The 13,685-nt window shown below is 37.9% G+C and overlaps 1 protein-coding gene across 5 annotated transcripts in view; it reads left to right on the forward strand.

Annotated features, from left to right (window-relative positions):
• Positions 1–13,685, forward strand: part of CCDC141 (coiled-coil domain containing 141) — a 227,616-nt gene that overhangs the window by 185,349 nt on the left and 28,582 nt on the right. For 4 of the 5 annotated variants that reach the window (XM_074399405.1, XM_003921815.3, XM_074399404.1 and 1 more), the window contains 4 exons: positions 472–666; positions 2,024–2,207; positions 5,864–5,976; positions 10,266–10,382. In XM_074399405.1, coding sequence (XP_074255506.1) covers positions 472–666; positions 2,024–2,207; positions 5,864–5,976; positions 10,266–10,382 — 609 coding nt within the window. The remainder of the gene's footprint in view (positions 1–471; positions 667–2,023; positions 2,208–5,863; positions 5,977–10,265; positions 10,383–13,685) is intronic. The other variant, XM_074399403.1, reaches the window with a different exon arrangement.

The following is a 13,685-nucleotide window of genomic DNA, read 5'->3' on the forward strand; positions in this document are numbered from 1 at the left end:
ACACACGCACATGGGCATGGATGCATGCGCACACCTTCTACATTCCTCCTTTTCTGGCACCCATCTATGCCATTACTTTGCTCCACTGTTCCTATAGCCTCTTATTCCTACCTTGATTATCACATGTACTGGCTAGATTATTTGAATGCATTTTCCAGGAGTCAGTGAGCTTATTGAGGACAAGTATTTTATTTAGTTATCATTGTCTTTTAAAAAAATAGCATATTTTTATTCTCAAAATCTGGAATAGACCTTGTATGTCGTAAATTTTCTATTTCTTTGCTAAATGCTAAATCAATAGACTATTTGGGAAAACCCCCATTCTTTCCATAATATATGTGTAATAATTATTATTTTAGTAGATTAGAGGAAGCTGCAAAAGCTTTTACCAGTTTTTCTCTCAGTGTTTAATCACTAGCATCATAAATACAGATTGAATGTCATTTTAAAAACTTTTTGTTTTTCACACAGGCTTTAAAAAGGAAAATGGAAAAAGTTAGTAATAAAACCTCTGATTCTTTCTTAAATTATCCAAGTGATAAAGTTAATGTTCTTTTGGAAGCCATGAAAGATTTGCAAAAACATGTGGATGACTTTGACAAAGTTGTGACAGATTACAAGAAGAATTTGGACCTGACTGAGCATCTCCAGGAATTGATAGAAGAGGTATCTTCTTGTTGCTGTGGTATCCACGTTGTAATGTTTACAAAAATTATTTTACAACTTTAAAGCAATGTTGCGGTAGCTGTTATTGTCGTTAAATTCATGTATCATGCTCCTTTTCATTAACTTTTTTTCATTTGGATAATTCTCTAAAATAGAATTAGGGGATCAAAGGGGATGAATTATATAAGGCCCTTGATTGTATTGGTCAATTTCTCTTGAGAAAGGTCTTTGCTAATTTACTGGCAATGTATAAGTGTTCCTGTTTCTCCATAACCTCATCAACTGAAGATGTTTAATTATCATGAAATTATGTTCACTGCTGGATATCTGTTTAAAATGCTTAGAATGGCTTATTTATTTCACAGAACTTGAAAATATTTATTTTAAAAAGTGATACTGTGCTTTTTCAGCTACAAAAAGTTGTTACTGGTGTTTGTTGTTGATACTGTCAAGAGGATAAATGGTAGAGTATACATAAAATATGTGAAATTTGACAAGTTAAGGTATTGTTTGAACACTTAATATTGAAGAAATTCTGTGCTTGAAGCTCTTGAGTGTTGTTTGTTGCCCATTATTGTGAGATACAGAGTGTCCTTGCCACTAACGCAGTTGAGCTTCTAGATTTAACACCAGATTAAGGAGAATCAAAATGATCAGTCTTCTACATATGATGTATAGATTTGTTGTACCTTTGTGGCACTTCTTTAAAACCAACTCCTGAGTCAGACATTCCTTCCATCACAGTTATGTATAATGAGAAACTGTCTCATTCTCCACTGTGTTTGGAAAATATAACTATTTTCTATTAAGAAAAGGTGAAATGCTATTCTTTGGATGATATTTCTGCATTCATAAACTGAACCTTATTCTACAAAGAGATTTTATTCATTAGAGTATTCATCAGGCAATACTCTAGCAGTGTATTGTAAATGATATCAGTTCATTATACTGGATTGTGAACATGCTGGCTTTTTTCTTGCCATTTAGCATGTATTTGGATTCTTTTTAGTGCCAGATGCTTTTTATTCTGCCTGTTCTCGTAAGTCTGCAACATTCTTCTTGGAATCATATTTTAGGCAAACCTAAGAAGGAAGGAGAATCAAATATATTTTCATCTTTTTACTTTCTTATAGTTTTATTTATATTTATTTTCATCTTTGTACCTATGTCTGCCACTAACATTTAAGTGCAAAAGTATATGATTATGTTTTAATATTTTCTTTATCATGAGTTAGTAAGTTCAAGCAAATGTGAACATAAAGTTGAGGGAATTAAAATTTGATACTTCACTTGTCAAAATTAAGAACTTTAGAGGATGGTGTCTCTTTTATCTGTGCTTTATCCTATTTCAATTTAGTGTCACTTTTGGTACGAAGATGCAAGTGCCACAGTTGTAAGAGTTGGAAGGTATTCCACAGAGTGCAAGACAAAGGAAGCTGTGAAAATTCTCCACCAGCAGTTCAATAAGTTTATTGCACCCTCAGTGCCACAGCAAGAAGACAGGATTCAGGAAGCCACTGACCTTGCTCGGCGCTTATATGGTGAGATCTCTTTTAAGATGTCCAGTGATTGGCCATTGAACGAATCTATACTGAGCCTAATCCAGTAGATAGCAAGAGCGTGGCAAATCCTCAGGGTCTTCAGTACACCAGCCTATTCAGAGAAAAGGTTTAAGGTAATAGTCCACAGCCAGGGAAAGCAAACAGGGAGCAGAGGAAGGAATTTCTGACAACAGATGAAGCCTGCAGATTTTCAGCTACTTTGTGTAAGCCTTCCTTCTCTATTCTCTTTTCTCCTCTATTCCTATTAATCATCTCTAGGGCAATAACACCAGAACAGTACTCAGCTTATATAAACAAACAAACAAACAACAACAACAAAGTCTAATTTCCACTAGATTGATCCCTTGAAAAACACAGAAAACTTCAGTCATACTTTAAGTAGACATAAAGCTAAGACTGAAGTCTCCAGCCCTCTCATTTCTATGAGGTTTTTGGTTCACGAATCTGAGAAAGACCTGGAAAATTCTCCTTTACCTTCCTCTCACTTGTGGAATAAATGGGAGAACTCAGATTGTCACTTTTTTTTTTTTTGAGACGGAGTTTTGCTCTTGTTACCCAGGCTGGAGTGCAATGGCGCGAATTTGGCTCACTGCAACCTCCGCCTCCTAGATTCAGGCAATTCTCCTGCCTCAGCCTCCTGAGTAGCTGGGATTTCAGGCACGCACCACCATGCCCAGCTAATTTTTTGTATTTTTAGTAGAGACGGGGTTTCAGCATGTTGACCAGGATGGTCTCGATCTCTTGACCTCGTGATCCACCCGCCTCAGCCTCCCAAAGTGCTGGGATTACAGGCGTGAGCCACCACGCCCGACCCCTCAGATTGCCATTTTACAAGTTCTGCTTTCTTCTCTTCCATGACTAGAAAAGGTAGTATCATGTCATCCTGAGAGACCGTTCCTCCTAAAAGAGGCCACCACTTAAGAAGTCCTTGGAGGATGATGGTTCTTGAGGGCTCTGAGGAATAAGTTCCATGAATTTCCTGGTAACGATCCTATGAGACTAAGAGTAATGCCCAGTGACCAGGCAAATGCAGCCCAGAAAGAAGACACAATAGTTGGTAAAATAAATAAATAAATAAATAAGTAAATAAAAAATAAAAAATGCTTAATTTGGCTGCCAATGGCTGTAGTCAGATATTTTCTCTTATAACATGAAACACTATCTATGGAGAGCCATGAATTTTGTAGAATCTATCCTGCGCTACTTAAATGACTGAGAATGAATTATTCGTGATATTCCAGAAAAAAAGAGTAGAAATATAAAAATAATAAAATATGGATTGAAAAATCAATGAAAACTAAGGTGACATCTTCTTGCTGGAGTTGCTGTGTAAGTGCACTAAAAAATTTTGGAGCCACTCTGCTCCCATAGCCTGGTGTACGTTTCCTCCATGACTGAACATTTTACGTTATAGTATAAACACCTATTTGTTTGTCTTCTCTACTGCCCATAAACTTGAGGAAAGTATATTTTTTAACTTTTTTTGTGCCTGGATCAATGCCTATTCAATCTCAGAGCATGATAAGTACTGACAAAGCCCCTAAAAAGTTAAATTGCCTTCCCATCATGCAAGATCCTGCATCTGGCTTTGTTTGTATTCCTGGCCCTTAACACCAGCTGACATTTTATATAGCTATTTGTGTTGTCTGGCTTTCCTTACCAGAGTGTAAGCTGTATTAGAGGAGGGATTTTGCCTGTTAATTCACTGTCTAATGGCACATACCAACTGCCTCACAAATATTTGATGAATAAATGAATCACTGAATGAATAAATGAATCACTGAATGAACAAATGAATGACATGAGTCTCCATCTGTTTGGTAGGGAAGCTATACATTTTTTAAAATTTTCATCAAGGAAGGTACTTTAAGATTATATCAACTCTTGCAAGCTACTCAAGCATTACTGAACTCAGAATTTTCATGCCGAAAAATTACCTCAAAAAAATTTTTGCATACCTGTGATCTACAAAAAGCCATAGCTGTTATAAAGACAACTAAGACCTGGTTCCTGCATTCAAGAGACCACAGTCTAGGCCTTGAAATCATGGCATGGTAAATGGAGTAAGAAAGATATAAAATGTTTGTATTTGTTTGCTAGGGCTGCCATAACAAAATGCAACTACCTGGGTGGCTTAAACAGAAACTTCTTTTCTCATACTTCTGGAGTCTGGAAGTCCAAGGAAGATGCCAGCAGGGTTGGTTTCCTCTCAGCCCGCTCTGCTTGGCTTGCAGATGACCGACCTCTTGCAGCCTCTTCACGTAGTCATCCCTCTGCACACACATGCCTCTGGTGTCTCTCCCTCTTCTTGTAAGGGCACCAGTCATATTGGATTAGAGCCACATCCCAATGGCCTCATTTTAACTTAACCACTTCCTTAAAGATCTTATTTCCAAATGCAGTTACAATTCTGAGGTACAGGGAATTGGGACTTCAACATATGAATTTGGCAGGATGGAGGGACATAGTTCAGCCCATAACAATGTGTAATACAACCTGGCTGACGGTGTGGAGTCAGATAGTCCTGGGTTGAAATCCTTGTTCTCCTATTTATTGTCTGAATCACCTAAAGAAGTCCCTCTGCTTTTTTTTTTTTTTTTTTTTTTTTTGAGACGAAGTCTTGCCTTGTCACCCAGGCTGGAGTGCAGTGGCATGATCCCAGTTCACTGAAACCTCCAACTCCCGGTTCAAGTGATTCTCCTGCCTCAGCATCCCGAGCAGCTGGGATTACAGACATGCGCCAACACGCCAAGTTAATTTTTATATTTTTAGTAAAGATAGGGTTTTACCATGTTGGTCAGGCTGGCCTTGAACTCCTGACCTCAAGTGATCCTCAGCCTTCCAAAGTGCTGGGATTACAGGCATGAGCCACCCTGCCCGGGCAAGAAATTATTTTGAGCATCACATTCCTCATTTGTAAAATGTGGATAGTAGTAGAATCTATCCAAGGATTACATTGAACAATGGTTATAGTGTTTAGGCACAGGCAAATAATAAGCATGCACTACATGATAGCTATTTTTATTACAGTAGAAAGAGAGAAATCAGTTGGAAAAGATTGAGAATATCTTCACAGAAATCTTGGCACTTCAGGTGAAACTTAAAGAGTAGGTTAGATTTTGACAGCAGAAACAGAGTGGAGGAACAGTACTCCTGGTAGAGGAAGGAACACTTAGCTACTGTGGGGATCTTCAGGGAAGAGCTGCTGGTTCCATTTGGCCAGAGATAAAATACAGGAGGGAATTAGAGTGACATACATTTGGGGGAGGCCGACTGAAACCATGTTATGGAAGGGCCTTCAATGCCATCCTGAGGAATTTATTCTCTAAGAAGTGAAGAACCACTGAATTTTCTGAATAGGAAAAACTGAGGAAAATTGAGCTTTAAGACCATTCATATAGCAACATTATTTAGGTTACATGAAAGTGGCCTGGTACAGCAAATGTAATCATTTTCCTAGAATATCTAACTTTTAGAAACATGCCTTTATTTATTTATCTGTTCAGCAAATATTTATTAAGAACTTAAATTAATCAGCCCTTATGCTGGACGTTAGGGAGATGAATTGATACCTGGACTTTCTTTCTTGCTAAAAATTTGACCTTTAAAACTAGTTTCATCCTTCTCCTCCCCAGGTTTGGAAGAAGGACAGAAATATATTGAGAAAATAGTGACAAAACACAAAGAGGTTCTTGAATCTGTGACTGAATTATGTGGGTCCCTCACAGAGCTTGAAGAAACACTGAAGGTAATTTCTCCTTCCCTAAATACGTATTTTCAAGCAAAATAAATAAAAATTGTTAATCAAATGTCTTCTGATGCAAAGATGTTTTAATAGAATTTCTCAAGGGACATAATGTGCACATTTGTTTCACAGCTTTCTAACATAATTATCTGGGTGTTTCTGATAATTAATTCTATTTCTTTCCCATCACTGCGGAGAAAAATATTGCTGGGAATGAGGGCTAAACACAATTAAGGTATCTAGTTTACATTTTCATGGATCATATCCTAAAAAATGTGTGCCATTAAGACTCTGCCAGTAAACTTTGTATTAAGTAGCCTATGGTTTTGTTTCATAATTAAGTAGCCTGTGGTTTTGTTCATAAATAATAGGTGTCAGGGTTTTTGGTTTTCCCCTCTCCAAATTGTGGCACCAGAGAAAATAAAAATATTCTTCAGGTGTTAGATTCATTGAATACTTTGCCTCATAAAAATAGTAAACTAATCATGATCACTTTTCACAGAATACAAATTTGATGGTAACAAATACAGAGAAAATGTTTATGTCTAGGCAAAGCCAGTTAAAGTGAAAAACATGTTTCTTTGTTAATGTCATGTCAAAAACTGGTTTGATTATTGCTGTTTTCATAGCTGGCTGAACTGGTTTTTGAGGATGGAGAGAACAGCAAGGTCATTAAGAGCAAAGGCTGTAGAGCAAAGCACAGTTTCCTTGAAATAGCAACTCCCTAAATGATTGGCTTTGTGACTTTGGGTAAATTATTTAAACTCCCTGAGTCTCTGTTTCCTGATATGCAAAGTGGATTCCAGGGTAGCCCTGAGGACTATGAAGATACTAAAGATTACTGTTGTGATCATTCTTATTGAGGTCTAATGGTGGTCTTGCAGTTCAGAGAAGAATTATGTTTATTTCTACCAGTCACTTTTTTTCTGAAGGAATTTCATGTCATAAGTTTATGTGCCTCTTCCATTCAAATAGTTTGTGAGGCTTTTAATTCAGTGGGTGCCCAACCAAATTATCTTTATCCTTTGGTTAAGAATCTAGATTTTTTTAACCTTCTTACCGTTTTAAGTAACACTACAATGAACATCTTTGTTCATAGCTTTTTCTTTCTTTTGTATTATCACCCACACATAAATTCTCCAATCAGGTTTGAGAAAACTGAAATTTTTAATGCATGAAATTATTAATATTTCTAATATATAAGTTATTTGCTTCCCATCAATGCTTCACAATGATAATAAACCATATATCTCATGTTATCTTTTTCAACATGTTAACCTTTCCTCCCCACCTCCACCACCACCACCCCCCGCCCCCGCCATCCACACCCGCTGAGGAGCTGCTGTGCTTCTGACTTCCAGTACACAGGCTAAAACTCGCTGCTTCCTCCCACTCTTTGCTCTTCCTTGTCTTCAGCACTCCTGTCATTTGTGTTGCACATCTTCAAGTGAGAATCGGCTTCATAATATCTACGTTCTCCAAGTTGTATCCCTTTCTAGCTTTTGCCTTCATGGATATTCTTCCTGAAAAAGCTGTTTCCACAGCCTCTCCAACTTCCTCCTTCCCCATTCCTTCCACATTCACTGTGGTCAGGATGGCATTCTCTCTTTCTCATGCTCAATCGGTCACCTGGATTCTCTTTTGTACTAGTGAGGAGTCCCCTAATTATACACCAAGCTAGATTACCCTTCCTAAATAGTTCTGCTAGTGTCATCTTCACATTTACAAAACTCCACTACAAACACTTCCTCACCAAGTCAAGTTCCAATTCAGAGCCTTTCGGTGTTCTGAGGCTGGTCACCTTTCCAAACCATTGTGCTTCTACATTCATGTAGGGTTCATATCCCACTGATCTACTATGCTCCCTGGGGTTTCCCACTTCTAAACCTTTACTTCAAAGGCCTTCTGTCTCTGTTTTTTGAAACCTTACCATCTCTCAGAGCCAAACCCAAATGCTGCCTCCTCCCTGATCTCCCATGGCACTGTGTGCCTTCCTCCCTGTCTTAGTCCATTTGGGCTGCTATGCCAAATGCCATTGACAAGATGCCTTATAAACAGCAGACATTTGTTTCTCATAGTTCAGGAGGATGGAAGTTGAAGAACAGGATGCTGGCAGATTTGGTGTCTAGTGAGGACTTCCTGGTACTCACTCTAACCTTATGTGGTGGAAAAATGAGGGGTATCTCCCAGGCCTCTTGTCTAAGGGCACTAATTCTATTCATGAGGGATTCCCCCTCATGACCTAATCACTTCCCGAAGGTGTGATCTCCTAATACCATCACATTAAGGTGTGGATTTTAACATACAAATTTTAGGGGAACATAAACATTCAGGCTGTAGCACTAATGTAATCATCACATATAACTGTTACATGTAATTATATCACATAAAACTACTATTGCCATCCCAACCCATCCTACTTGATTATACTTAAGGAAACACTCTGGCTTTGCTAAGTTTAGTCTCCCACACAATATTTAACACTATGCTTTGTCTTTTATTGATTGATTGATTTATCTAGAGACAGGGTGTTGCTCTGTTGCCCAGGCTGGAGTGTGGTGGTGTTATGGCTCACTGCAGCCTCAACTTCCCAGGCTCAAGCAATCCTCCAACCTCAACCTCCCAAGTAGTTTGGACCACAGGCTGTGCTACCACACTTGGCTAATGTTTTGATATTTTTGTAAAGTTGGGGTCTCACTATGTTGCCTAAGCTGGTCTCTAACTCCTGGGCTCAAGTGATCTTCCCATTTTGGCCTCTTAAAATGCTGGAGTTAGCCACCATGCCTGACCTGATTTGCCTTTTAAAGCAGGTTCTCTCGAAAGAGTTTTGGCATTTGTAGTAAACACCGAATAGATTGGTACAGACAAGAACAATCATTCAGTGCTTGAAGACGTTTAATTCAGGTGGATGTAGAAATGAGAAAGGGTATCTCTGGCAAGAGAAATATGTATCAGTATTACCTTTATGAGTTACAGATGCAACAAACACTTGCCAAAGATTGCTTACCAACACCTTATAGGTGTTTGTATGAAAATAGCAAATGTCTATTTTTTTATGTTATTAAACATGAAGGTTGATGCTATGCCTCTCTCTTCAAGGGTTATAGAAAGTGGGCTCAGCAATCCTATCAAGGCTGAAATAGTGATAGAAATTCTTTCTAATGTTTAGCAATTTGAAACTTACAAAAGACTTCCATATGCATTATCTCCAGTGATTTCCAGATAATCTTGAGATGAAAAGAAAGCGAGTGTTTTCTGTGTTAGAGGTGAAAGGGAAAGTCCAAAGAGGGTAAAAGTGCTTTACATGGGGCCCAATAATCAATAGTGGTGGATCTCAAATTTAATTTGGATCTAATTCAAAATCTAGCATTCTTTCCACATCAGCTGATATTCTGGAAGAAGATATCAACTGCATACCAAAGCAGAGTTACTCATAGAGCAATACAAACCAGTTCAGTTTAGCGTTGGGACTAAAAGCAGAATCTCCCCATTAGTGGGTCTCTCTGAATGCTCTGAGCCAGTGTTGCATATGCATTTTGATGAGCATACCTGTTTGTTTAAGACCCAGCTAAGGATTGTGTTGCAGGTTGAATAGAGACTCTTCTATTGCAGTGTAATCAACATTCTAAACTGGTATGTTCTATCACGTGGGATACCAGTGGCTCTTTCCATCTTTGCAGAGTCTTCTCGGCTCTCACACTGACTCCACAGCACTTTGCAAATCCCCACTACCTCCATGACTAAAACTGAGCCCCATGAAATACAAGGAACAAAATATCTTCAACCACATAAAGCATCCTGTGCTCTCAATTGCTGTTTTTCTTTACTATACTCAGTGATATTTTATTCATCTTTTCAAGAGTCTCCCCAGTATTTTGCGTGTGTAGATTCTCTGGATTTCCTACTTTCTTCTCCCCTAGAGACCTTTAATCATTTCTACCTCACTGCTACTCCCCAGACTCTCCTAATCACTGCCATGCATAATGATTCCTTTCTCTAGAGAATGCTCCCACAGGAGCATCCTACTATAATGATTACTTTTTTTCCTGCTGGGCCTTTCAACAACCAATTTTTACTGGCAATGAACTTTATCAAAGGAATGAGGCAGGAGGGAAACTGTGAGCTGGGAGGGATAATTTTATAAAACACATCATGGGAGTATACCAGTCTCTTGTGGAATACATTTGCTGAAAGATTGCAAGTGGTCTATGTTTTCTTACAAGTAGTTAGTGTATGGCACTGTTCCTCCAAATTTCCTGGCTCAGGCTCTCACTAACTGTTGCTTTGTACAGCAGGAAGATGTTTTAAAGATGAATCCAAATTTGGAAGACTTCCATGATGATTACATTGACTTGCTAAAGGAACCAGCAAAAAATAAGCAGACAACAGTCAATGAAGAAACAAATAAGGTAAAGAAAACTACTTAACCTCAGCTATTCATTACTTTTGCTCTGAGGGTACAGTCATTGCGCATTGCAAAATAAAAGTGAATTGCAAGCTTCTTATCTATTCAAATAGAATTTCCCAATGTAAATGCAATGTGAGTTTCCTCCTCCCTTACTTCCCATCTGCTCCTTACTTAGTGCTTCTTCTCTCTGCTATGCTGTTTCCTGTGAGCTTCTCACTATCGAGTACTGAAACCATGACATTTCACAGTAGCACTGGGACAGCCATTTAAATGCCATGTCACCCAAGCCACTTCTATTTTTCCCATCTCTAGCTGCCTTTTCCATTGCCTTTTTATATCCAACCCAACTTCAAATTTTATTTCTCTCTTTTTCTCATATTTTTATGATTTTTGTTGTTTTTAACAACCCACTAGCAAACCTTAGTACATGAAATTAGATACTATCTTGTTCCCATAGACTCTACCTCTAAGACGATATTTCCAGGAACATTTACCAAAACATAGAATTCAGCTGGAATATCAATACTGAAGTATTTAGAGAAATATTTAAATTATTCTAAAACTTAGGCACTTACTGATAAATTAAAGCATGTAACAACTACAAATACAAAAATGCAAATGTGTCATGATTTTGAAAGTATTATTTAAATCACAACATCATGTTGGTTTGCGGCCTCAGTTGCTCACTCTCTATCGTAGCTGCCGGACTGTAATTAGCTTTTGACTTTTTGCTTTGCCAAGATGCCTGTTCCTAATGTTTCTCTCCCGAGGAGATGAAGGAACAATCAGAGTCAACATTATTCTCAACCATCCTCAAACTAATAAAATATACTTCTTGTGACATGAGAGTTAAAAGCAAATAAAAACCCTCTCCATTGGTAGCAGTTATTTCATGGAGAAAGATTTATTTTTCCTTGAAGTCAATATGGTTCTTTCAGCTTCTTGGTAGGTCCTTTTTTCATAGGTTAAATCCATGTCAAGGCCTGTTGCAGTTATACAACCACCAGGCAGCAAGTACTGCTAAGCAAGCTGTCTTTTCTGTGGTAAGGGCTTGAGCCGCTTAAACCCAGATTCCTCTCTGAGGCAAAGGAAAGCTGCCAAACTTTGGTCATGTTGCTGGGTGTTACTCTTATGTTAAATGGTCTGTGGTTACTCCAACTGGTCTAAATCAGAGTTTCTCAACCACAGCACTATGACATTTTGGCCAGAGAATTCGCTGTTGTAGGGAGCTGTCCTATGCATTGTAGGAATTTGACATCACTAGATGTCAATAACATCTATTATATTGATATCACTAGATGTCAATAACATCTATTAAAATAAAATCTCTTCAATTGAGAATGACTGGTAAATATAATAAAGACTATCCTTAAATGCACCACATTTTCTTAAAAAGGTTTCTAAGAGTTGCTAAATCCAACATCTCATCTTTTATTTTATTTAGTTCAGCACAATTTCCTGCATTGTGAACCAGACACATTTACTAAGAACTCAGAAACAAAAGTTATTGCTACCAAAGCAAACAAAAATAATTTATACTTAGTAAAAGTAGTTTTTCTTGATTTTTTTGTTTTATTAGAAGAAACGAATTCTTTTAAATTTAAAAAACAAAGCAAGATTTACCTTCATGGAAAAAATCACTTTTAATCTTACATAAACTAAAAGGATAAAGCATCAGTCATTTTGGGTGTAAGTGAAGGTCTACAATTATAGCTGTCAAGAATTCTTATTAACATCATTTCATGTCCTAGTGCAGTTGGTGTAGACAGCAAAATGAAAGGGTGGCAGAAATCTTCACTTTTAAGTATCTCAATCACATTTACCCTCTTATTGTCTCTATTATGTATATGTAGATCAGATGTAATGATTCTCCTACCCCATGTGGGCAGAGAGGTAGCACCGAGTGAAAAGCTTGTCCTGGTATTATCTCAGTCAATTCTGATACCCTTAAATGATGGTAGTCTTCCTGAGGAAATTATTCGAGTCCAAAAGCATAGTTCTACTGAATTACTACAAGAATATATTCAACACAGGAATTTTTTTCCTGGAGATGACAAAGTACTTCTCATTTTACTGACCCAAAAATGCAGCAGGTGGAATTAGGCAGTTCACTAAATACAACGCACATAGCACTGCTAACAGATTAGTGATGGTGTTTTATTCCCAATGTGAGCACCAAAGCTAAATCCATGGTAATATCTGAACACTCCTAAGGTTAAATGGAAGCACACAGTATTAACAGGCTCACCTAAAGCCATGGAGCTATTTGGTGGAAGATGATGGCTTCTAATGCCATTATTTAGAACTATAGAATTTTAGTGTTAGAAGGGATTTAACAGTCATCTGATCATATCTCATTTGACAGTTGAGGAAACTGAGGCCAAAAGGTATTAAATATTTTGCCCTCCAAAAATTACAGAAAGTAGTGTAAGAACTGGCAATCATCCCAGTTTTCTAGAATTTTAGCCATATGCTTTTCCCACAAGACCAAACGGGAGCTCCCGGGAACTACTGCATATACATAAGCTGTTTTGTAATATTGTTCTGTAATGATATTGTAGATGTCCATGACAAACCTTTCCCCTCTTCCTATTCATCTGTTCATAAGCAATAACATGAAAATACTTTTACACCAAACAATTCAGTGGAGTGCTCTTATCAGACTGGGTGGAGGGGGGCTGTGCAGGAACCCATCCCAAACACACACAGACAAATCCTGATCACCTGGCAGGTATAGGAAGATGTTCTTGAAACACTTGCCTTGAAAACAAATTGGGAAGAGACTAAGTGCTCTTCTTCACCTTTTCTTTTACCTCATCCACCTAAAGTGCCCCAAAGTACTATATTACCTGTTGCTGTTTAAAGCCCCCACTAAGGGCCTTCTCTACGAATGCCTTTCACAGACCAAGCCCTACGCTTAATACCTTCCTTTGTTTACTTCCTACTTCCCTTCATTAAATCTTATTTACCCTAAAATAAGCCTATCTGTTATGGAGATATTGTGGAATATGAAGTCTTGTGGTCCTTCAGATTTACCACATAAGTAGTTCTCTGCTCTATGTACTTTGAGGACTGGTTCTGCCCACTTAGTTGAATGGATGTAGGAATATCACCGTATTCTCCCTTCCAGTCACTTTTTCTGCCTACGTGGCAATGATTGTAAATTCAAGCGACTATGTCCACCAGTGGAAATGAGAGTTCAGAAGTCCTGACAGAGATAAGATGTGAAACTATAGATTTAGTATTAATTAAAAGTTAATTGTTTACTAGATATGTAAGTGGGTAATATCTTTGAGGGGCTGAG

The sequence above is a fragment of the Saimiri boliviensis genome, chromosome 5 (genome assembly GCF_048565385.1).
Source record: "Saimiri boliviensis isolate mSaiBol1 chromosome 5, mSaiBol1.pri, whole genome shotgun sequence".
Lineage (NCBI taxonomy): Eukaryota > Metazoa > Chordata > Mammalia > Primates > Cebidae > Saimiri > Saimiri boliviensis.